Source organism: Cydia amplana, chromosome 2 (assembly GCF_948474715.1).
Source record: "Cydia amplana chromosome 2, ilCydAmpl1.1, whole genome shotgun sequence".
NCBI classification, from domain to species: domain Eukaryota; kingdom Metazoa; phylum Arthropoda; class Insecta; order Lepidoptera; family Tortricidae; genus Cydia; species Cydia amplana.
In genome coordinates this window covers 18,531,579-18,555,294 of record NC_086070.1, presented here as the reverse complement: position 1 = coordinate 18,555,294, position 23,716 = coordinate 18,531,579, and the positions used below count along the sequence as shown (strand labels likewise).

Genomic DNA, 23,716 nt, shown 5'->3' with positions numbered 1-23,716 from the left:
GGCGACGGCCGCCGTGGCGAAAATAGCGGCTTCTCTGAATGAGGCCCCCCGCGCCGTCACAAGTGTGTCGTCAGCATAACACACCGTGCAGAAGTACTCCTCGTAACACCCAATCATATCCGATGTTCCACAGGAGTGGCCCCAACACCGACCCCTGTGGAACACCGCATACCATTTCCCGACGCCCCCACTCATGCTGCCCGGGGAAGGCCACGAACCGCCGTAGCAGGTAGGCCTTCACAATTCGGCTAAGATGGTGGGGCACTTGGTGGTGTAACAGCGCCTCATTTATGCAATCCCAGGGGAGAGTTATAGGTATCCCCTACCCCAACCCATACATAAATAATCAAGTAGGTACAAAGAGTACGAAAAAATAATACCTAGGTAATAATTCTTAATGAAGTGTAAAGAAGGCTTGTTTACTTTACCTATTTCATTAATTTTATGGGGTCTGGCATAAGGCATAATTAGACATAAAACTATCGATTAAACTGTAAAAAGTACTAACGGTACCTAATTGCGGCCGATGCCTTATCCTGATACCTACTAAACTAACTACATATAAATACTCTAGAAATGAAATTAACGTTTTTAACAGGAATAATTTTCATTATTGCAACTCATATTCATGGTAAGTGTTTAAATCAGACTTTCCTATTTTTGATAATGACTGGCCTCGCTTAACCATGCTTAATACGAAATAGTTTCAGATTGTAATAGTACGAAGAATAATTATGATAAATCTCCCATGGAACGTCGCCAGATATTGGTAAGGAAAATAATTAACAAAATCACTGATTTATCTTTGTCCTCGTTTGCAAATGCTTCTCTCAAAGAAACACCACAAATATTGAAAAATATAAGAAACCAATTGAAATTGGCTTCTAAATTCACTGGAGCACGTGGCGATAGATACGTAGAACTACTAATGGATGGCATAAAATCAATCGTAGCCAGTAAAAACAAATTAGGTGAAATTGAATCCGCAAACGCAATCGACTCAGAGAATTTCGAAAAATATGATCTGAAAAATATTCATTACTCAAAAAATGACTCAAGCGACAAACCAAAAGCAGCACATTTGAAGAGTGAAAAATACGAAGAGGATGAGTGTGATTGCAGTTGTGTTGAAGAAAGACTTTGCTTAAAAATATCATATTTGGATAAATTTATATGTCCTAAAGATGGGAATGTAATATCGTTAGCACAGGTGTGCGATGGAGAGAACGATTGTACGGATAATTCTGACGAAGAACAATGCAAAGTTCATGGTAATAATTTTTTTCTTTTTTTTTTCTTATATTTGTTCGACATAAATGTTCGAAGAAGGTTCACATACCTACCTAGTTTTTGCTCATATTACCTAATTAAAACTATGTACCTACTAAATTTTTCAGCCCACAATAAACTTTCCGAAACTAAACGCATAATAAATGAAATCAGAAACATTTTGCCAATACACTGTTTAGAAGTACAAAATAGCGTGGATAAAGTTGTAATGAAAAGTCGAAAAGAAATATTGACCAATGTCCTCAAAAAACAATTCGAAGTCTTAATTAACGTTGCACCCATTAAAGGAAAGCTTTCCAAAAAAGTTAAGGAGATTGCTCAAATAGTGAGTTCCGTGGGAGCAGCACTTGAAGGGGGCTTGTGTATCCGAGAAAAATATAAAGAAGAAATTAGTCGCAGAAATGGTTTGTCACTAGATGATAATGTAGAAGTTGTACAGAATAATAAAAAAACATGGGCCCCTCCAGTTTGTACATGTACTGGACCGTTTTGTCTACTAAACAACTGCACATCTGCGTGCAATAACACTTGTTGGCAACGATTTAGTCTACGGCAATTGGGATGCGAATCCGTTGTTGGTGCGCGCAGTGTACCAATAGATCTTGTGTGTGATGGTAAAGTTGACTGCTTTGACGAATCCGATGAGAAACAATGCACTGCAGGTAATATGAAGTTTTCTTTATTTTAAAACTACCTAGTTGTTGATTGTTGAGTTAGAATAGTTAGAGCGATTTAATAGTTACTCATTGATCTTACAGGTGCAGGGGCAGATAAATTTAAAGCAACACAAATTTACAATTCAATTATTGAATTACTATCTACTAAAATGGCATCTAGCCCTCAGGTTAACAAAATTATTAACTTACAAGAAGTGGTGAAAAACTTACAAGCACAGAGTATGAAAGAGAAAACAGATGCGGCTGCATTAAAGCATTGGAGAGACGAAGCCTTTTCAGGGCTATCTTCTATTTATGACGGTGTATTAAATATGGCTGATAATATTTTGGAAGTAAATGCTGGGTATGAGTCTTTAATGGCAGTCAGCCGAAAACTTGTTGAAGCAATGAAGTATTCGAAAACAGGAAACGAAAGAGTAGCACCCACCAACGAATGTTTATGTATGGCTGACAAGTGTTTGCTGGCCGACTGTTCGTTGGCGTGTGTGCGTTTCTGCGCCGTCAAAGCTATCATCACCGAGTACTCGTGCAAAGGAAACTCGACTACAAGAGTACCAGTGCAAAATATGTGTAACCGAAAAAGAGATTGTCCAGAAGGAGACGACGAACAAGAATGTCAAATAGGTAAATGGGAAGACCACGGGAAGACACTAAAAATAATTTCTGAGATCCATAGATACATTTTTTAATGTCTTCTCCACTTAGTTTGTAGGTAAGTCACGCGCCAGCATATGTTTTCTATCTATGGGTAGAGTTAAACTTTTCAAACCACAGGTAGAAGAATGGCAGTATTACTGACGTACTAGAAAAAGTACTAGATTGAAAAACTTTTAAACGTTATTATGAGGCTAGTTGTTTGAATAGCTTTGGTAGCTCGTAACGCCGAAAATCCATAGATTCAAGTCCCACATCATTAGCCGAAGCCAAAGCTGTCATGTGCGGAGCGACGGCAGAGACTTACGTCACTAAGGTGGCGTTGGAGCGCCACAGAAGTAAGTACCAGAGGGCCTACCGCCAACCACGTTCGACGTATTGCCTCTCTGTCGCTCTTGTAAATTCGTACGTGTGCATTGATATAGTATAAAGAACTGGATACCCAATCAGCCGCCAAAAATGGCCCCACAAAAGTGATGTCAAAACAGATCATGCATTACTTTTTCGTTTAGTCTTGTTTGAAACGCTCAAATGTGAAGTCGTCAACAATTACGAAATGTGCCGTTAAAATATGTAAAAATAACAATGATAAAACAAGGAAAAAGGATGGAATGTATTTCTTTCGGTTAGTTCTTTGGATAGCATTACATAATTTATGTAATCTGGTGGTAATTTTATAGTTTTGAATAAATTAATTTGTTAGTACCAAAGAAGGGATGTCAAGGAACAAAATTCTATTGAGTCGATGTGAGGTCAATATTTTTTTATATTTTTATATGAAATTCATAAGAAATAATATTATGTTTAAATTGAAGATTTCCAAGAAAACCTATGCGACGTGCAAAGTGGACTGCTATTTAATTATAGCAAGAGATAGGGGTGATGCAGTTTTAAACAAGGCAAAACGGCACTTGTGTGTTTGGCCCATTTCCCTGTTTCCGACATATACTGGTGTTGGTGGTCCAATAAGGGCTTATATCGACTAACTGTAAATGCTAAACCTGTCGGAACACAGTGACAACCACAGGATTTTTTTTTATAAAGTATAGGTAGACTTTATAAAAAAAATCCAATCAGTATCTAAATGTCCCCGTGCACCCGTGCTATGAGTAAATGTAGATCTTAAATACACAGTTATTTAATAAGTAGAATTTATTTCAAGGAAATTAGTATTTAAAGACGTATACTTACGAATTAAAAATTTAATTTGTTTGAATTTGAACCACGAATTAATTTTATTTGAGCTCCCGATTAAATTAAATTTGTTTTATTTATTACTTCAATTTTAATATTTTCCTGTACAGTAATACATATTAAAGTGTACCAAAGTGACTCCATTCGTTCATTATTCTCGTTTGACGTTGTTTGACGTAAATACGTTACGTTTAGTGCCATCGGACTAAATTTTTTAACAGTGTTGGTACTTATGTTTGCAAATTTGACACTTAATGCTTACGACATTAAGCTCTTTTCTGTACGAAACATTTATCTTGACTCAAAATTTACGTAAGCGTTTTTATCATCAATGCAAATGGTGCGAAACGTCATTGGGATCCACATTTCTTGACGTTTTTGTTCTGCTTTGTGTGTCTATTTCTTTTATATTAAGTCAGTGTACGTGTGTAAGTGTGACAGGGAGGCAACAAGTCGAACATGGTTCGCGGTAGGGCCTCTGCACCCCTCTGGGATCGGGCTAAATTTTAGTCCTCTTGGCGGTGGAGACGGATCTATATCTGAATCCCTAAAGTCTTTTCTCCTATCTTTGCATTCCCTAATATTGTTTGTCACAATTATCAGTTGCCCTAACACTAAAAACCCTAATTTTGGTTTCCCTAATATTTGATTACTTATCCTAATGTTATTAAGCATATTTTCTTTTTTGCGAGGGTCGCAGTTCTAACCCTAACCTAACCCACTTTTGTGACAGCAAGTTCTAAAACCTAACCATTTTTCAGAACCTTATATTAAGGAAAATAATCGTTATGACAATTCATCGTTAGGGTATGTGCCCATTAGGACAAACCAGTTAGGGCAAGTGACTTTAGGACAAACGTTGTTAGGGATTCAGAATGACACCCGGTGGAGACAGCTGACTGCTGTAGGGCTGACGCAAAACAATTTGTGCGTTGTGCCTGATGTACACACAGACAAAAAGTAAATGACTCCGTTTCAAGTCGTTTCCGGTGCAAAAGCTGTCCATTAGTTATTAAGTAGGTACTTAACGCGGTAATGCCGCAAACGTAATGGACACCTTTGCAACCAGGAGTGGTCTTTTTAGGGTTCCGTACCCAAAGGGTAAAAACGGGACTCTATTACTAAGACTCCGCTGTCCGTCCGTCCGTCCGTCCGTCCGTCTGTCACCAGGCTGTATCTCACGAACTGTGATAGCTAGACAGTTGAAATTTTCACAGATGATGTATTTCTGTTGCCGCTATAACAACAAATACTAATAACAGAATAAAATAAAGATTTAAGTGGGGCTCCCATACAACAAATGTGATTTTTGACCGAAGTTAAGCAACGTCGGGCGGGGTCAGTACTTGGATGGGTGATCGTTTTTTGCTTGTTTTTTTTTCTTGTTTTGCTCTATTTTTTGTTGATGGTGCGGAAGCCTCCGTGCGCGAGTCCGACTCGCACTTGGCCGGTTTTTTTAGTTATTATTAATATAAATATAATGTGTTAGGATATATTTTTACTGAAATATGAATATTGGGTTTTTATTAATTTTTTTTTGCATAGATATTTGCCGTAATCATAATCTACTGGTGCTTCGCAATAAAATTCAAAATTACAGACATGACCACTGGGGACACGCATTGGCAGAAATACTTGTCAGCTGGAAGACTAAGGTACCATCGCCCACACTGTTCACTGACAGTTCGTACACTTTATTACAAAAGGCATAAGGTCCATCGATGGACATTGCTGTTTGTACATCGATCATGTGGTGTATCAAGTCGGAACTCTTTTTCAAATCGATTTTCACATCCCAATTTATGACTAAAATTCATATAGGTACCTAGTGGAACACCTAATGTCTTAATAACTTAATAATTTTATTTTTATTTTGAATATTTTGTATTTTTGTATCATCTTAAATCAGAAATCTGAAACAGTCGACGCCAAAGTTTACACTTACTCCTTTGTAACAAGGGGAAAAATGTTAAACATATCTTTGATGTCGACTGTACCTACATCCATCCTCTTCTGCCGCATAAGTGCGCTCTTTACGTTTGTTGTTTGACATGTGACGTTTTGCGTTGACATACAGGGTGAAATTTTAATCACCAGCCACCTATGCGTAGTAACTTAATTATAATAGGTCATACTGAACAACTTAAACATATGGGGTCAATTTTTAGGGTTCCGTAGCCAAATGGCAAAAAACGGAACCCTTATGGATTCGTCATGTCTGTCTGTCTATCTGTCCGTCTGTCCGTCTGTCTGTCCGTCCGTATGTCACAGCCACTTTTTTCCGAAACTATAAGAACTGTACTGTTGAAACTTGGTAAGTAGATGTATTCTGTGAACCGCATTAAGATTTTTACACAAAAATAGAAAAAAAAAACAATAAATTTTGGAGTTCCCCATACTTAGAACTGAAACTCAAAAAATTTTTTTTTGTCAAACCCATACGTGTGGGGTATCTATGGATAGGTCTTCAAAAATTATATTGAGGTTTCTAATATCATTTTTTTCTAAACTGAATAGTTTGCGCGAGAGACACTTCCAAAGTGGTAAAATGTGTCCCCCCCCCTGTAACTTCTAAAATAAGAGAATGATTAAACTAAAAAAAATATATGCTATACATTACCATGCAAACTTCTACCGAAAATTGGTTTGAACGAGATCTAGTAAGTAGTTTTTTTTAATACGTCATAAATCCCCTAAATACGGAACCCTTCATGGGCGAGTCCGACTCGCACTTGGCCGCTTTTTTTTTCGCAATTTCGGCATTGGTCCCGTCCTAAAAGTTATTCAATATGGTACATACGACCTATCTATAAAGTCACTACGCAGAGTATGGCTGGTGATTACAATTTCAGCCTGCAGGTTAACGGATCATTTCATTTTCACCCTCAATATTTTACAATATAACAAATTAAACCAAAATACTAAGTATTTTGTCAATAATTGTACATCAATGCCTTGATTTATAAATATAAACTTAAAGTTATTTATTTAGAGATACTTAACCATCATATTAGCAGATCATTCATAAACATCTTTAAATCAGATCATAATCCGACAACTTGAAATTTTGGCCAACCGTCTCTCAAACAAGTTTAATAATGTTATCTTTCGTATTTACTGTGTAAGTATTGTTTTAAAAAAGAGAACAAAGTAATGTTAGGTACGAAAGTTAACGCTTACTTCAAAGGCAATAAATACATTATACAATATAATAATATATACTGTAAATTCTGTATGAAAATGATGTCGTTTCGTTTTCTGCACACGATTGTCATCTTGATGTCCCCAGTCATGACATTGCCCTTATTTACAAAGGAGCCATGTGGTAGCCAAGTCATCTCTCGGGTCAAATAGGCCCTTTTCGATCTGGACGGCGTTAGTTTTAGCATGTAAATTGTAATGAATGCGTATTATTTGTTTTTGTGTTTTTATCCTATTCATCTTATTCAGACAATTTCTTCGATTCGGGTGATCGAGAGGATGGACCGATTGTCACGGCACGGACTAGAGAAGCTGGTAGCGGAGACCCTGCACGACCTGGCGCAGGTCTACGCCACCCTGCCCAAGCTCACGAGGCGCAGCACCGACGGCACCATGCCCGCTTTCCTGGTGCTGTCTCGACTTATACGAGATACACTCAGAGATTGCACGATATAAGTGCACCTGGACTTTCTTATGATGACTGGATAACGCGAGTACTTATATACGACCACTTTTAACGGCAAACTTTAGAAATAAATTGGTGCAAATATTAAATTGACTTTCTCTTCCCATCACCCTTTTTAATTTTATCCACAAATATATATCTTATTAAAAGTAGTTGATCCACATCCTTGTAGTTTAACTCACTAGTCGTGTGACAAATAAATAAAGGAATTAGATAGCTGTAAATTCGCAAGTTTACCCAACGACGACCGGTCTGGCCTAGTGGGTAGGGACCGCGTTCGAATCCCAGTAAGGGCATTTTTTGTGTGATGATTTGTTCCTGAGTCATGGGTGTTTTCTGTATATAAGTATGTATTTATCTATATAAGTATGGATATCGTCGCCTAGCACCCATATATAGTACAAGCTTTGCAGTTTGGGGCTAGGTTGATCTGTGTAAGATGTCCCCTAATATTTATTTATTTATTTATTGACCCCGAAAAAGATAATCAATTAATCATCAAGAACTTCGTCAGAACCATACCACAGTTTTCAGTGACTGATAGAGCAAGCGAGAAATGTATCCACGTATTTTCGTTGATAACATGTGAGTCACACGCTTGTTAAATATTTCGAAGCGCTTGTGCTGACACCAGTCTGTGAGGAGATTTACACCATGGCAGGTAAGTGCTCGATTACGATTACTGATAGTGATAACTGATAACGCGAGTGTGCTAGAATACTCTTTGAATCATAACCTCGCCTCGATTATTAATTTAAAATGCGTTTTAACGCAATGCGATGGCATTGTACTAAATATAACCGTGATAATGATAATACAAAGTATTAGGTACAACGTACAACATATAGGTTCTAACAAGAGACAATTTGGGATAAAGGCTAAAAAAATTCGATCCTCCTCATTAATTATCAGTGATCGTTCATTTTCCAGCAATTTTGGTGCAGCATAGTAAAAATAAAGGATTTTCTTCAATTTTTTTCTAGGGAGAGGATTGGTTAAGGTTAATATTACTGTTATTAACCCCTTATTTTATTACGAGTATTCCACCTAGAGTAATACAGATGCTTTTAACCAACAATGCTGCACCAAAATTGCTGGAAAATTAACGATCACTGTTAAAATAATTATCAATCCTTATCGATTAATCAATGACAGCCATACTTTTTTAAATAGGTATTTTAAATTATAATGACTGCCTCCTGATTGATCGTTAAGAAACCAATTAAAAACTGTTGTATAATTACTAATTACATGTGTACATTTGTAAATTGTTGGTAATTTTGAAGAGATTTACCGACTTATTTATGCTCGTAAAATTTTACTGTCGATGTCGTTTAATTTGCATTAAAATGGTGTAACTCTTCAAATAAAATTAGAAAATCACTTGCTTAGAAAATAATCTAGGAGGCTTTGTAGCTATATTATAAATATACATAGTTATTTATATAGCGATGAGTCTTGAGCGGCGCGGGCGCATTGTCATGCTAATCGAAACCGTGCACCAACGCCGCCTACTTACTTGTTTTCCACAGAAAATAATTAAGCGATCGTACTAACTGGTCAAATGGACTGAAACTACTTATAAGGAATCACAGGAAAAATATGCGTTCAGATATGCATTTTATGACCTACTTGTCTTTTTTGATTTGTCATCATAATCGCCATGCATGTTCGCTTTTCATATAGTTATGTATTTAAGTTTAGTATTTAGTGCATTAGTGCATAGCATAATATGTATGTATAAAACTTAAAAATGAGCGCGATCTCGCCAACAAACTGCAATCGCAGTTTGGCGAGGAATATAAATTGTTATAAATTGTTGTGTACTTTGTGATAAATAAAAAAAATAAAAAATTGTTGCCTTAGCCACGTCACCTTCACTTCATCAAAGAAACACTATTTATATCTACAAAGGAATATTACAACTAGATACTAAGGCATTCTGATCATCCAAAGTTTACAATTGTTAGGTACAACTGCTTTTACTGGGTAATAACTCTTGCATATCCTTCAAGCCATCAGTCCGGCCTGAAGAAAAATAATATGCTCAACTCAAACTAAATGAGTACCGGCACCGGCGCGGCGATGGTTTAATTATTTTATTAGTACCTAAATAGGTAGTTAGTTTTCTTTTAGATATTCCATTTTTAGCTGGATACTGTCATTGTACCTACATACTTGTTTCGTAAGATATTTTTTTCATTTTCTTCGTGGTAAGCGTTATTATAACAAGTGGTGCTGAGAAATGTAAATAAAGACGGTTAAATAAGCATTTTTTTTACGCAAATACACACCATATTTCGCAACAACTCCGTTAAGGTGGCTTTACTTAATAGATGGAGCAGATATTCCAATATTAAAAAAAAAATACGTGAGGACATTCCATGAGAGTATCGCTTACGAAATGATCTTTCTTTGTATGGCAACTACCTCAACAGGCAGTGCGTTAATACCATTCAGGATTAAGTATAGATGTGATTCAAATCAAATCATAGGCGTGGATTTATTCTCAGCCATTATCATTTAGCATTTGGAGTACTTAGTACCTTAGTAAAAAATATAAAATCTATTGAAAAGGCAAACCTATATGGGCGTTATCTTTAGGTGTTAACGAATTATGATTAAGTAATTGATAAAATAATTAGTTATTTGTTTTACTACTCGTTGTTGTTTAACGCTCAACATTTGGAATCTTGAGCGTTGCGTGCACTTCAAGGCATGAGGTGACTAAGGGTACAACATTTTCTACCGAGTGATACACAAAATTTTTCATCATACCAACGCGAGGAAAATACAATTACAGCAGCCAACATGGGGAAATAACTCAAAACTTTCTCATTCGTTTTTGACAAATAAAGAGAGCCTTTTCGATCTGGTGTGGTGAAAAATAAATTATTATTCAGCTCTAAAATAATAAGTCTATATTTAATTTAAATACTTGCGACAAAATACCATAGGTATATTTATTTACATTCTTGGCCACACGCTGTATATTGTTAAACATTCAATGAAATAAATAGAACGATGGTCAGTTTCCGGCTACTAAAATATTTCCTGAAAATATGAAATAAGTATTACACAATCAAGTCACTTCAATCACTCATTCTCTTTCCAAGTCATCGATAAAATATTGTTTAAGTATATATGTACTCACATAAGGTTGTGTTGTCCAGGACGTCCTGGAGGTTATTACGGCTACGGCGGCCCGCCGCCCCAGCCCCCGCCGGGCCACCCCCCACACATGTTCCCCGGCCCTCCCGGGGTCATGTACTACCCCGTCCACCCCGCCTACTTCTACCCTTACCCTCCCCCGCCCGAACCGGTCCAAGTGGTGGACAGCCCGCCCGAGGAGGCCGTCCCAGAACTGCCCGGAGAGACGGTCGAGCTGCCGTGGAGTAAGTCTCAGGGCACGGTATGGGGAGATAACACCTTTATGTTACCCATTTCATGTAGAATTCAGGATTCTAAAGTCTATTTTTTATTCGGTAGACTTAAATGACATGATGTTCATACATTGAAATGTCATTTAGTCTACCGAATAAAAAAATAGAGTTTAGTTAGCTTACTTTTATACAAGTCTCACGTTGATCTTTTCTCATCAGGCCTGGCAAGGCATTATGGTATTTTTACCTAATTCGATTCAGGTTCATGTAAAATGTTTTTCAATTTTTAATCTCATGAATTTTACGATTTACGATATGAAAACTGTACAGTAATTTGAAGATTACAACATGACTGGTTTTAAAGTTTTGTAGAAATGCACGCCTTTAATCCAATTCCGCCGAAAACATAGATAAACAAGGACATTATTGATAAAAACAGCTCTTTTTAACCTTGATAAACTATATACCTATATCAAAAATGTATTGACTATATATATCTGGTATTTCGAAGCAAACAATATTTGTATCCTTATCAGAGAAGTGCCTTTTGTAGGTACTTGGTAAGTGAAATCAAATCATCAAAATACCTATATACCTATGTAGGTGCAAGTATGTAGATAAAGGTGTTATCTTTCCTTTAGCTTGGGTGTAATGTCTGCCAATGTTGGGCCAATCCTCTCTATGGACTCCTTTGTCCTCTCCATTTCCTATTCGAATCCATCCTTCCGTGTCTGAAAGTTCATTTTTATTTCAGTACTGTTCAATATACTCCATACAGAGTTTTGGCCGTAGCTTTTATGTGTTTGTCTTGCAAGGTTGTAATTTGGAGTATATTGCTCTTGTGTCAATTTGTATAAACTCTTAAATTTGTGTTTGTTCCAATATGAAACCACTAATCTATTGTCGTGCACCTCTATCGTATGATGTGTAAACCTAAACAATTTGAAATTCTAACGTGTTTCGTCTAAGTTTTATGAAATTGTTTACGGTTGTCTTCTATTGAACCTCGAATAAATCGCGCATTCCGATTAAGCCCAAAGCCCGAGCAACAACTTTAAGTGTCTATCTACTGATTTTTTATTAACCATAATTCACTCTTTATAAACCAATATAGGTACTAACATTAACTTTCTTTACTTAATAAATGAGTGCGTTTGATGTTTATTTACCTACACTTTCATCACCGTCTCTCACTCAGTGTTGCCAACTCGGAATTTGAAAAAGTGCCAGACTTATATCTAGATTATGCCAGAATTATGCTCAATAATTTGGAAAAAAATGCTAAACAATATATACCTAGGTAACTAAAAATGAGTGTCTTCCACATAAATCAAACAATGCTGTTTCTGAAATTTTTATAGAGTCAGACCAAGCTAACTTTGCACTGACATGGTTAGCTATACTTGGTCAAGCAGATCTTGTCAGTAGAAAAAGGCGGCAAGTTTGAAAAATGTAGGCGTGAAGGGATATCTTCCCATAGAAAATTTGAATTTCGCGCCTTTTTTTACTGACAAAATGTGCTTGACCAGCTATAATGCCAAATTTCTTTGAAACGTGACGTTTATAGAGGCTCTCCACCTCCTAGTGAGTATTATATTCTTTGACCATGAATTACACTGCCAAGTAGGTTTCAAACTTAGCTTAGGGACACAATTCACTAATTATGCTAAAAATTATGCCAGATGCTAAATGGATAATTTGGATGCCAAAGAGTTGGAAAATGTGCCAGATCTGGCATCCATTATGCCAAGTTGGCAACACTGCTCTCACTATAACTATAAATGTCAATAAGAAATTTATGTGGTTGTAGATAACTAATAGTAATAATGTAATTAGTAGTATTATCTTTCCTATAAAGTAGCGGTATTTTAGTGCAAGCTTAATTTTTCTGTAATTTAATGTAATGACGCACCTTTTACTTTATTATGAATATTTCAACTCTCGGGTCTTTCGAGCCCAGACATTTATAAGGCGTCCGTGGGGATATAGATCCGACGTAGAGGCTTTGATGTCATGGAGAATGCTGATAATCTACAATTACATAATTAATACTTATTATTTTTGATTACTTACGTACTTACATAATATATTGTGCCAAATATAAATAAATCTATTACTCATTACGCATGTTCTTTAAAAAATGTTCAATCTCACTGACACGCGAGTCACGCGCATGTGCAGGTACATACCGTTGGGTCCCAGCATGCCTGAGCCAGCGCAGCATCCCGCCGGGCGCGCTGCGCGTGGGCACGGACGCGGACGGCGAGGAGATTTACGCGGGGCGCGCGCCGCACGAGGGCGACATCCTGCCCGCCAAGGTCATCCCCAGCAAGAACGCCTGCTACGTCGCACACAACGGGGAGGAAGTTCTGAAAGATCAGTTTGAGGTGATTAGGAACACAATTTTTTGTTTGGTACACGTCATTTCCAAATTTCGATATCAACACGCGGTTTGTAAACATCTAACGTATACGGTTTGTAAAAATATAACGATAGCTTAAGTAGTTCTATTAGATAGATATTAAAGCTATGTAGTGACAGACGAACGGACGGCTGGACAGACTTGCATCATAAGGATAGATCCTTTTGTACCTTTTTGGTACGGAACCCTAAAAAGAGTTTAGGTGCCTATTACCTACACCCGGCCACATAAACGAATTCATTCATAATGAAACATTATATGCAATGTTCCAGCTCGCTGTCCATAAAACACTGCCATGAATCGTTCTATACAATAATGATTGTGTTTTGTGTGACAGGTGTTGGTGCCAGCGATGTTCTCGTGGCAGTTTTCCACGAACGGCGCGGTGCCGCCCGGCGCGGTGGAGGCGGGCGTCACCGCCGACGGCGAGAAGCTGTACTTCGGCCGCGTCACTCACGACGGCTGCGTCACTCCCGGCAAGGTGAGTGTTGGGTGGGGGTCCCAGAAGACGAACGGCGCGGTGGAGGCGGGCGTCACCGCTGATGGTAGGAAGCTATACCTACTAGTAGCTGTGTTCCGCGTTACACACGATGGCTGTGTCACCGGCAAGGAAAATACCGTCTGCTGTCAAAAAAAACCTAGATACGGTAAACCGGGGTGACTTTCAAATGCAGGGGCGACTTAGATATTTCAGTTTTTCAGCCGCAACATATTTTCATTCGTAATTTTTAGTAGTAGGTAAACAAATACTTGTACATACGTATAATAATCTAACATATTATACGAACAGTTCGGGAAAATAATGAATAATGCTAATTTAGTGGCAGTTTTAAAACTATCAAAGTATCCCCAAAACTTCCTAAAGTCACCCCGTTTTACGTAACAAAATACAGAAATATGTCGAAACTTTAATGTTTTAAAATATGTTTTCAGATCCACCCCAGCCACGAGACGTGCTACTACCCGTTCGACGGTGAAGAGAGGAGCTCGGCCGAGTACGAGGTGCTCGTGCTCATGTAGATTTAGCCAAATATTAGGGATCTACGTACGTACAGCCTTGGATATTTCGAAAGATACCAAACTATGCAATATTTTGTTAAAAAATAAAGTTTTTACTTAATGTTTTTGTGATTGTGGGCTGTGGAATTGCCGGAAATGATACGTAAATGTATTTACTTGCCATTTCAGTTGTTTGTAATTGAAATTATTCCCAGTGATATTTAAATTATTGTAAATAAAACGAAATCTATGTCGTTAATGTGATAAGTTGACAACTCAATAATAACATCCAACAATTTAAATGTTTATTTATTTGACGGTTACTCGTATGATTCTATTAATTAGTTAATTACAAGATTACATATTTTATTAGTCGTGTAACAACCCCACGGCTAAATGTTAGAGAAGAATGGGTAGGTAATCCTTCCAAATAATAATAGACTTAGATTCAATCTAATTCTAAATTATTTAAATTTAACGGTACTGCGGTGAACGATCCTTTTTAACACAGGTTATACTTAAGCGAACTTATTCGTTACAATACGATCTTATTGAGAGTCGTGCTACTCTCAAAACTTTAAATTCTGAACTTTCGCAAATAGTTTTACCTACTTTTTTCTTAGGTATCCTAAAGGTATATAAAATTAAAACATGTTACAAAAAATTTAAGCCAATAATTATGGATTCTTAAATTTGAAGAAGTTACTTTTTCGATCCTTTCAGAATTGTTACCGAATAGTAATTCAAAAACCAAATTTTATATAAAAAGGCAAGTTCAAATGATACAATGAGAGAGCTCCAAGAGCGACTCATTTCGACATCCCTCACCCGGGCATATCGCTCGTGTACATGGTGCAAGATATATGAAATATATCAAATATCAATAATAAATCTATGAGAGATTTTTAAACTTTGAATGCCCCCTCCTGGCACTGACCGTGACAGAATATGGAGATGAGAGCGCGGCTTATCTCACTCCCCAGCAGGCAAGCGACCGCGCCGCTCGCTACAACTAACCACGCGGCCTTTGGTCACAACTGTCACAAGCCACAACACAACGCCACGCCAGGCGCGCCAAACAAAAACTTAGGAAATTAACCGTTTTTAACTCGGAAGTGCATCTATCAACCATGAAGGTTCTGCTGTGTTTTGTGGCGATCCGTAAGTATTTTTGTTTATTTATTTATTGTGTTGTATTTTTCCTTTTATTATCATTTTTATTATAGACTTACCATACCTATATTTAGATTTTCAATTTTATGATACTGAAGTCGACATATTTGATATTTGTAATAGAAATAAAAATCATATTTACATTAAGTAGGTACCTAATAATTTAATTTTGTTTACATTATTTGCGATTTACGTGAAAATAAAATGATTGAGGATTACAGCAAAGTATTGTTAGAGTTATCAAAACGTTGTGGGCGGAAATCTGCAGTAGGTAATTAGGATCAACTCTACATATTAGTGAGATATATCTAGATAGAACCACACATGGAAGCCTGCATTACGCAGCCTGTAACCACCGCGGTTAAGCAGTTGTATAACGCAATCACGGTAAACAAACGCATATTGAATTAAAATTGTAAGCCTTTGACTTGTAACTAGCTAGAACTAGGAGGGCTTCTGAAGGTATGTTCAACGTAATTCTATCGACGATTCAATCTAATTTTTTTTTTTAACGCAACGAACTCTTTTAAATCTAAAGTCACCTAGGAAGGTAGAGTTAGACCAAGATAAGTCAGCAACGTTTTTGATAGCACACGCAGTGCAAGTGTTATTTATACGTCATCATTTCATAGAAGTTTGACGTTTAAAATAACACTTGCACTGCATGTGCTATCAAAATCGTTGCTGACTTATCTTGGTCTAACTATAAATGCTTTACTTTACTTAAACCGTTGAAACTTCATTGTAAGTATCTATTGAATAATTCATTCGTAAATTGCACGTAAAAACTCTACTAGGTACTCAAAATACTTCACAAAATAAAAATAAACAAAATGAATACTTTAGGTAGGTATTTTTATTCTGAGGTTGTGCAATAAAGAGGATTTGTATTTGTATTTGTATTTTCTTTCAATTCATGGTTCTAAGGGTGTTTAATAATTCATTCGATGTGTGTTGACATCGCATAGTAATTTTCTAGGTCAGTAATACATGCAGGTGAACAACTTGCCGGCATTACTGATAGTGATGTATTTTCTTAGCTTATCATCGTAACGTACAATATGTATGGTGGTATAACACAAAGCACCGTAGAAAAATTATTGGAGAGTCGATATTAAAAAAAAAATTACTAATACGAATACATATAAGAATGTGGGGGATATTCACCGAACTGTAGTAGTTTAAAAAAAAATAGGACTTTAGGTACCTACATAATAAATAGAACAGTACTAGCCATTTGAGAATGAGAATTTTTGTTAAATACATATCTCTCATGAAAATGGAGCATCAACCTAACCAACAAGATTAGATTACATAGGTACCAGATGTTTCTACTTAGCAGTGAGCCGTCGTTGCACAAATGTATTATATCGATAATAAACAAGATTAAAATAACTAACACAATATAACGGTTTTTTAGGGTTCCGTAGCCAAATGGCAAAAAACGGAACCCTTATAGATTCGTCATGTCTGTCTGTCTGTCTGTCCGTCCGTCTGTCCGTCTGTCTGTCCGTCCGTATGTCACAGCCACTTTTTTCCGAAACTATAAGAACTATACTGTTGAAACTTGGTAAATAGATGTATTCTGTGAACCGCATTAAGATTTTCACACAAAAATAGAAAAAAAACAATAAATTTTGGGGGTTCCCCATACTGTGAACTGAAACTCAAAAAAAATTTTTTTTTCATACCCATACGTGTAGAGTATCTATGGATAGGTCTTCAAAAATGATATTGAGGTTTCTAATATCATTTTTTTCTAAACTGAATAGTTTGCGCGAGAGACACTTCCAAAGTGGTAAAATGTGTCCCCCCCCTCCCCCCCACTGTAACTTCTAAAATAAGAGAATGATAAAACTAAAAAAATATAATGATGTACATTACCATGCAAACTTCCACCGAAAATTGGTTTGAACGAGATCTAGTAAGTAGTTTTTTTAATACGTCATAAATCCCCTGAATATGGAACCCTTCATGGGCGAGTCCGTCTCGCACTTGGCCGCTTTTTTTCGTATAGAATCTCCTAAATGGAGGAAGATCCGTTATATTTATGTATTAAGCCATTGGGCCAAAGAAAACGAATTGATTAGTACTTAACACGTCATTCATCAAAATCTGATCAAAGTTTTGACGCTACGAATAACATACGAACACGAACAATTGGATGGAATTGGACATGTGCCCATTTAGAATGACCATAGCTTAAATATTTAATACCTTGGTTATTAGAAAAAGTCTTATTTTTTCTTGTAACAAACAAAATAAAGCACAATGTTAAATTCTGACAACAAGGAAAATAGGAAATCAGTTTGACCTTTGCTCCTTCCTCTTAGGTTAATATCCGCGCAATTAAGTGGTTCTGTACCTATATAGATATCTATCTCATAGACATGCTCAAGTAAGGAAATTGCTTAGTTATATGTTCATAATAAATATCTACCTACCTTAAGGAATTACACTGTTCACGTTCGGTACTTAAATAATTAGGTACAATTAGAGCATGAATAAGTTGAAGTTGAACCAATCTTCCGTTAGAAAGTGAACGTATTTACCTACCTACCACTACAGCTGCCATCAACCTACTTACATGATAATGTAACGACGATAATAATTCAGAAAAATTGACATCTAACATAAGGTGCGAAAATCAAAACTGACTTTAAGGTAAGTACCGTAAAATGGGGTGAGTAGGTTCAAAACTGAAATTCAAACCTCGATAACATTTTATTTTTACATATGAACACTGAATGGTGTATATAATAAGTGTTCCGGACGTTTGTATTTTAGTTTTTATTTTATTTTGGGTAGTTCCATTTCATAACTTTGACGATAAAGAGGAAAACCCACCTCACCCAGTAGTGCCTCGTATTTGGGGTGAGAGGCATTGATATAGAATAAAGAACTGGATACCCAATCAGCCGCAAAAAATGGCCCCACAAAAGTAACGTTGAAACAGATCACGCGTTACTTTTTCGTTTAGTCTTGTTTGAAACGCTCAAATGTGAAGTTGTCAACAATTACGAAATGTGCCGTTAAAATATGTAAAAATAACAATGATAAAACAAGGAAAAAGGATGGAATGTATTTCTTTCGGTTAGTTCTTTGGATAGCATTACATAATTTATGTAATCTGGTGGTAATTTTATGGTTTTGAATAAATTAATTTGTTAGTACCAAAGAAGGGATGTCAAGGAACAAAAATCGAATGAGTCGATGTGAGGTCAATATTTATTTTTATTTTTATATGGAATTCGTAAGGAATAATATTATGTTTCAATTCAAGATTTCCAAGAAAACCTATGCGACGTGCAAAGTGGACTGCTATTTAATTATAGCAAGAGATAGGGGTGATGCAGTTTTAAACAAAGCAAAACGGTACTTGTGTGATCGGCCCATTTCCCTATTTCCAACAACCAATAAGGGCTTATATCGACTAACTGTAAATGCTAAACCTGTCTGAACACAGTGACAACCACAGGATTTTTTTGGGTTATTTCCACCAACTCGCTTTGGTGGTAACTAGTGGGAATTATTTTTCCCAGTAGTTACCAGTGGTAAAAGGTGGGAAAAAAAATCCTAGTAGTTACCACTGATATCAACTTGGTGGTAACTAGTGTGAACTACCCGATTTTTTTATAAAGTATGGACTTTATAAAAAAAATCCAATCAGTACCTAAATGTCCCCGTGCACCCGTGCGATGAGTAAATGTAGATCTAAAATACACAGTTATTTTATTTAATAAGTTGAATTTATTTCAAGGAAATTAGTATTTAAAGACGTATACTTACTTATTAAAAATTTAATTTGTTTGAATTTGAACCACGAATTAATTTTATTTAAACTCCCGATTAAATTAAATTTGTTTTATTTATTACTTCAATTGGTTTTTCTGTACAGCAATACCTATTCAAGTGTACCAAAGTGACTCCATTCGTTCATTATTCTCGTTTGACGTTGCTTGACGTAAATTAAATACGTTACGTTTAGTGCCATCGGACTAAATTTTTTAACAGTGTTGGTACTTATGTATGCAAATTTGACACTTAATGCTTACGATATTAAGCTCTTTTCTGTACGAGACATTTATCTTGACTCAAAATTTACGTAAGCGTTTTTATCATCAATGCAAATGGTGCGAAACTTCATTGGGATCCACATTTCTTGGCGTTTTTGTTCTGCTTTGTGTGTCTATTTCTTTTATATTAAGTCAGTGGTGAGAGGGGTTTTCATACAAAGGTGATTTTGGAGGATTGTTGGATCGATTTTTTTTATTATGCCTATTACTATAGCTCCATTTTAAATTGGAATACATTATTTTTGTAGCAGTAGCCTTAAAATCCCTTCTCACCCCCCTCTCAAACCTTCTCTCCCCATTCATAACCCACCTCTCCCCGCGAAACCTACTCACCCCGTTTTATGGTACTTATCACACACTCCCCGACCCCTGTCTCAGTCGGTGCAACTGGACATCTCACCATCACAAAAGTTGTGACCTACGTGAAATAGAATATTACACAATGGTATACCTACACCTGAGTGTTTGTGTTGCAGTGGTGGGCTTGGCGCATGCAGACATGGGCGGCGAGTGCGACCTGGCCATGTTCTACTTGGAGCTGGGCTGCACGGCGACACCGCGCGCCAACGACTCCGCAGGATGCCCGCAAGTCTTCACCTGCCCCGATCTACATCCTGACCCCACCAAGTGCTACTACAGGTACGTACCTGACCATGTTAGCTTTGTCGCGGTGAGCTCGGCTGCTCACAAGCCTCGCCCTACCCTAGGGTAAATATCCCTGAGGGTTAATATCTTGTCAGTTGTCTCTGGTTGTCCTGTCAACTCGCTCCATTTGTCTGTTTAAGCCAAAATTTGGACCATCTGTGCTGCGTTCGTTCCTGAACTACTGGTAAAGTTGGAAAAATCAAAAACAGTATTAATGGATTGAATACAATTTATCCGTTTTTAGTTCCCCAAAAAGGTGAGGCTGTGCCATCTGAAAAGTACCTACTATAGGTACTATTTTTTTTTTTTTCAATCAATCAGCACTTACAGATAAACCTTACGTGCTAATTGGCATTACATTACTTAGTGTTTAACATGCATTAACTGCAATAAATACAATAAAATACAATCGGATTAAATCAAAACTTAAATTATATGTACAATACCGAATAATTATGGATTATATACTATTAACCGACTGAGCTGTGATATTTTCTTTGTACCTACTTAGTCAGACAGTTTTTTTATCGTAACCATGACCGAATCTTAAGCATCCAAATTCGCGATCAAAGGCAGGGTCATCAAAACTTAAATGAATTTATTGAACCGGACGGCATTGACAATGACGTCTACTTTTTGCACCCACCGTCGCGACGCGCGACCTTCGCGACTTTTCGAGAAATTTCTGCAGCGGTGTATTGGCCAACAATATTTATGTTCAAAGAACATCAAATGACCTCCTGACATAATAATTGGCAAATACGAAGGCCTTGGTTGCACAGAGATAAATGATGTCTTGCAATAATACAAATATTGTGGGAAGCAATACAAATTCACAATAAAATCATATTATTCATTATTGTTTTTAGTTGTAATTCGATGTATCATGTGTTATGTATGGAACAAGATCATAACTGCATAATTAAAGTGCCCACGACATCTTTTATTAACACCTATTTACTTACTAATAAAATTCATATTTACAGGGAGATAGTTTATTTCATAGCCATGCGATGAAGTCATTTCTTGCAGAACACAAAGTATCAATTGTTTTATTTATATTTTCAGAGGTGTGTCATATTCTAACAACGACGTGCTGCCCCAGAACCTGATAAAGAACCCATGCTCGCAGCGCTGCACGTGCCAGGTGTCGGACGAGCCCCGCTTCGAGTGCGCGGCCGTCGACTGCGTCGAAAGCTTTGACTCCGACCTGCAGCAGTGCGTGGCCACCTTTGAGCTGGACTCCTGCTGCAGTGTGGACAACGTGTGCGGTAAGAACATAACAAATATGTAAACGCTCAATTGGCAAGGTGCGAAGTCGGTGGAGGGGGAAGTAGCGCTGATCGTCACAAACACAGGTAATCTTATGGAATGTCCGACATTAGTACTAGCGGCAGCCGCTTGAACTAATTTTACTCCATAAGATTTAAGGTAGAAAGTCCGACAAAATGAGGGCAGCACCAGTCGTGCACCTAGCGAGTAGCAAGAACTTGCATGCAATTTACGTTACATTGCCGACTAGGTATACTAAGATAAACTGCATTCAAAGATTTGATCAGATACCGCAATGTAATGGAAATTGCATGCAAATTCTTGCTAGTTTAAACCTCGCTTAAAAGACTCACAACTTTCTGTTCAAAAACGTTGTTACCCACGTTCTGACTGAATTAGTGTAGGTAAACATTATCCAAATAAAGTCTAAAGCGCTTGATACAAGACATCTACGTTATATGATTGTCATATAAGTAGTTACGTTAGTCTAGTCTCATTTACGTCAGTTCAGTTATACCATAGGTAGTAGTACTTTTGGGCGAAACATCGGTTTTTATAGGCAGTACTTATTAGCCTATTATATTACATAGGTAGATACAGAATATAATTATATTCTGTAACATTACTGTAGAGGTATCTACCAAATCAGTAGTATTCTGTAACGATTCAGAATTTTAATCAATCTAAGTAGGTGCTCGTACTACCTACTTAACGTCAATTGATACGCCACCCACGAAACAATGGCTTCCTAAACCGCTGCCGTAACGCCATTACTGCACCATAATGTGTTGTTCAAGGTGTGCATTAAATATCCACTCCAAAGACGTTGCAGTTGGCGTGCAGTCGGCGTGCAGTCCCAGTCCGTCTGTCCCCCCCCCCCTTTTCTCGGTCGGTCTCTGATACAAGTAGTCCAATTGTTCGAAAATGGACGATATTGTATTAGAGACCGTGCGTGTTGGAGGGTTTGCCGTCTCGTGACCTGAATCGAAAGCGAAAACAATTCACGCTTGTAAGTAGGTGCTGCACCCTACACTTCACGCTGGCTCTATATCGCATAGTAGGGTCATCTAGTGGCTTAAATCTAAAAATGGAAACTTGACATAATGCTTCGTGCCAAGGCTTCTGTCCACAATTGATGCACGCTCCCTATATAAAACAACTTTGCCTATACTCAATTGTATTTTTAAATAAAGTACCTAACTGAAAATTAGAAATAAAAGTAAATTTACTTACCTACTCTATTTCCAATAGGTAAAGACGCCATCGCCAAGCTAGCGACCTGCGAAATCGACGGCAAGACGTATCGTGAGGGGGAGTCCTTCGAGCCTAAGGACTCCATGAAGAGCTGCGTGTGCACGCCTCAGTGGAACGGGACCGTCAGCCCCGCCTACTGCCGCGACATCAACTGCGGCGTTGAAATACACTATCAGAAGAACCTTCTGGACAATTGCGCTCCGATCTTCTTCAAAAACTCACGCAGTTGCCCAATCGGTTTTAAATGCCGTAAGTGTTATTTTTATCTTTTCCGTGAAAAATAGATCTATTGTTAAATCTTGAACCGAATCAGGTTTCTAAAAATCATCGTCACTGCTGGCTTTTTTTTTACTAGTAGGATGCGTGTCATGTTAGCTTAGTATTTAAAAAAACTGAGAGCTAAATTCTGCTTTGTCCGATTTTGATGTTTGAATAATGCTTATAGCATAGTACCTAATACTAATAACTACATATATATCGAGATTATAGAGATATCGCTATTATTATCACAATGTATTGAACGTTGTCTACTTTGTTTTCCAGCCGCATCGGACACTAAAGTCGTCCGTGGACTAAACCTGAAGGCGGTGAGCGCGCAGTGCCAATTTGGGAACGAGACGCTCTCCGTCGGCGACGAGGTAACCGTGGGCGAGAAGTGCACGCGCTGCGCATGCGAGGTGCCTCCCTTCGTCTCTTGCACCCAGCAAAGCACCTGCAGCTAATTCAACACGACTCACCAAATGTGCGATGAAAACCGAAGACACCGCAGACGAGGTGATGACAACAAGCAATCACGCCCTAAGTACCTATATGCAGCAGAGTACCTGCATATAGACAATACCACCAACGAAATACGCATCATCTTAAATATTATCCTGATTCGCTCCGGTGACGATAACTGCACGCGGACGACGTGTCGTCTTTTGTGTTTTAACAGCACCATGCTGACCAAGTCAGGGGACGACAAATTTTAAGAAGAAGATCCCATTGATGTAAGAATCTAGCTTGAG

At 37.4% G+C, this 23,716-nt stretch overlaps 3 protein-coding genes across 3 annotated transcripts; all 3 read left to right on the top strand.

Annotated features, from left to right (window-relative positions):
• Positions 1-681: 681 nt before the first annotated feature.
• On the top strand, positions 682-7,503 carry LOC134659566 (uncharacterized). Its single transcript, XM_063515236.1, has 5 exons — positions 682-1,271; positions 1,398-1,952; positions 2,049-2,591; positions 5,361-5,470; positions 7,266-7,503. The coding sequence occupies exons 1-5, from the start codon at positions 749-751 to the stop codon at positions 7,470-7,472; spliced, it is 1,938 nt and encodes a 645-aa protein (XP_063371306.1). The 5' UTR covers positions 682-748; the 3' UTR covers positions 7,473-7,503.
• A 584-nt stretch (positions 7,504-8,087) lies between these two features.
• On the top strand, positions 8,088-14,355 carry LOC134662188 (uncharacterized). Its single transcript, XM_063518456.1, has 5 exons — positions 8,088-8,143; positions 10,656-10,877; positions 13,047-13,252; positions 13,625-13,768; positions 14,221-14,355. Exons 1-5 carry the CDS (start codon positions 8,137-8,139, stop codon positions 14,305-14,307), a joined length of 666 nt encoding a protein of 221 aa, XP_063374526.1. The 5' UTR covers positions 8,088-8,136; the 3' UTR covers positions 14,308-14,355.
• A 933-nt stretch (positions 14,356-15,288) lies between these two features.
• On the top strand, positions 15,289-23,446 carry LOC134659719 (uncharacterized). Its single transcript, XM_063515415.1, has 5 exons — positions 15,289-15,447; positions 20,012-20,174; positions 21,249-21,451; positions 22,704-22,955; positions 23,250-23,446. The coding sequence occupies exons 1-5, from the start codon at positions 15,417-15,419 to the stop codon at positions 23,426-23,428; spliced, it is 828 nt and encodes a 275-aa protein (XP_063371485.1). The 5' UTR covers positions 15,289-15,416; the 3' UTR covers positions 23,429-23,446.
• The last annotated feature ends 270 nt before the right edge of the window (positions 23,447-23,716 follow it).

What these genes read in the sequence shown, in the direction of transcription:
- LOC134659566 (XM_063515236.1), top strand. Translation starts at nt 749, where the DNA reads ATGGAACGTCGCCAGATATTGGTAAGGAAAATAATTAACAAAATCACT. An exon ending in CGAACAAGAATGTCAAATAG is followed by an intron (nt 2,592 to 5,360) that starts GTAAATGGGAAG and finishes TTTTTTGCATAG; the next exon opens with ATATTTGCCGTAATCATAAT. An exon ending in TTGTCAGCTGGAAGACTAAG is followed by an intron (nt 5,471 to 7,265) that starts GTACCATCGCCC and finishes CATCTTATTCAG; the next exon opens with ACAATTTCTTCGATTCGGGT.
- LOC134662188 (XM_063518456.1), top strand. An exon ending in GACGGTCGAGCTGCCGTGGA is followed by an intron (nt 10,878 to 13,046) that starts GTAAGTCTCAGG and finishes GCGCATGTGCAG; the next exon opens with GTACATACCGTTGGGTCCCA. An exon ending in GCTGCGTCACTCCCGGCAAG is followed by an intron (nt 13,769 to 14,220) that starts GTGAGTGTTGGG and finishes ATATGTTTTCAG; the next exon opens with ATCCACCCCAGCCACGAGAC.
- LOC134659719 (XM_063515415.1), top strand. Translation starts at nt 15,417, where the DNA reads ATGAAGGTTCTGCTGTGTTTTGTGGCGATCC. An exon ending in CCCACCAAGTGCTACTACAG is followed by an intron (nt 20,175 to 21,248) that starts GTACGTACCTGA and finishes TTATATTTTCAG; the next exon opens with AGGTGTGTCATATTCTAACA. An exon ending in CCCAATCGGTTTTAAATGCC is followed by an intron (nt 22,956 to 23,249) that starts GTAAGTGTTATT and finishes TTTGTTTTCCAG; the next exon opens with CCGCATCGGACACTAAAGTC.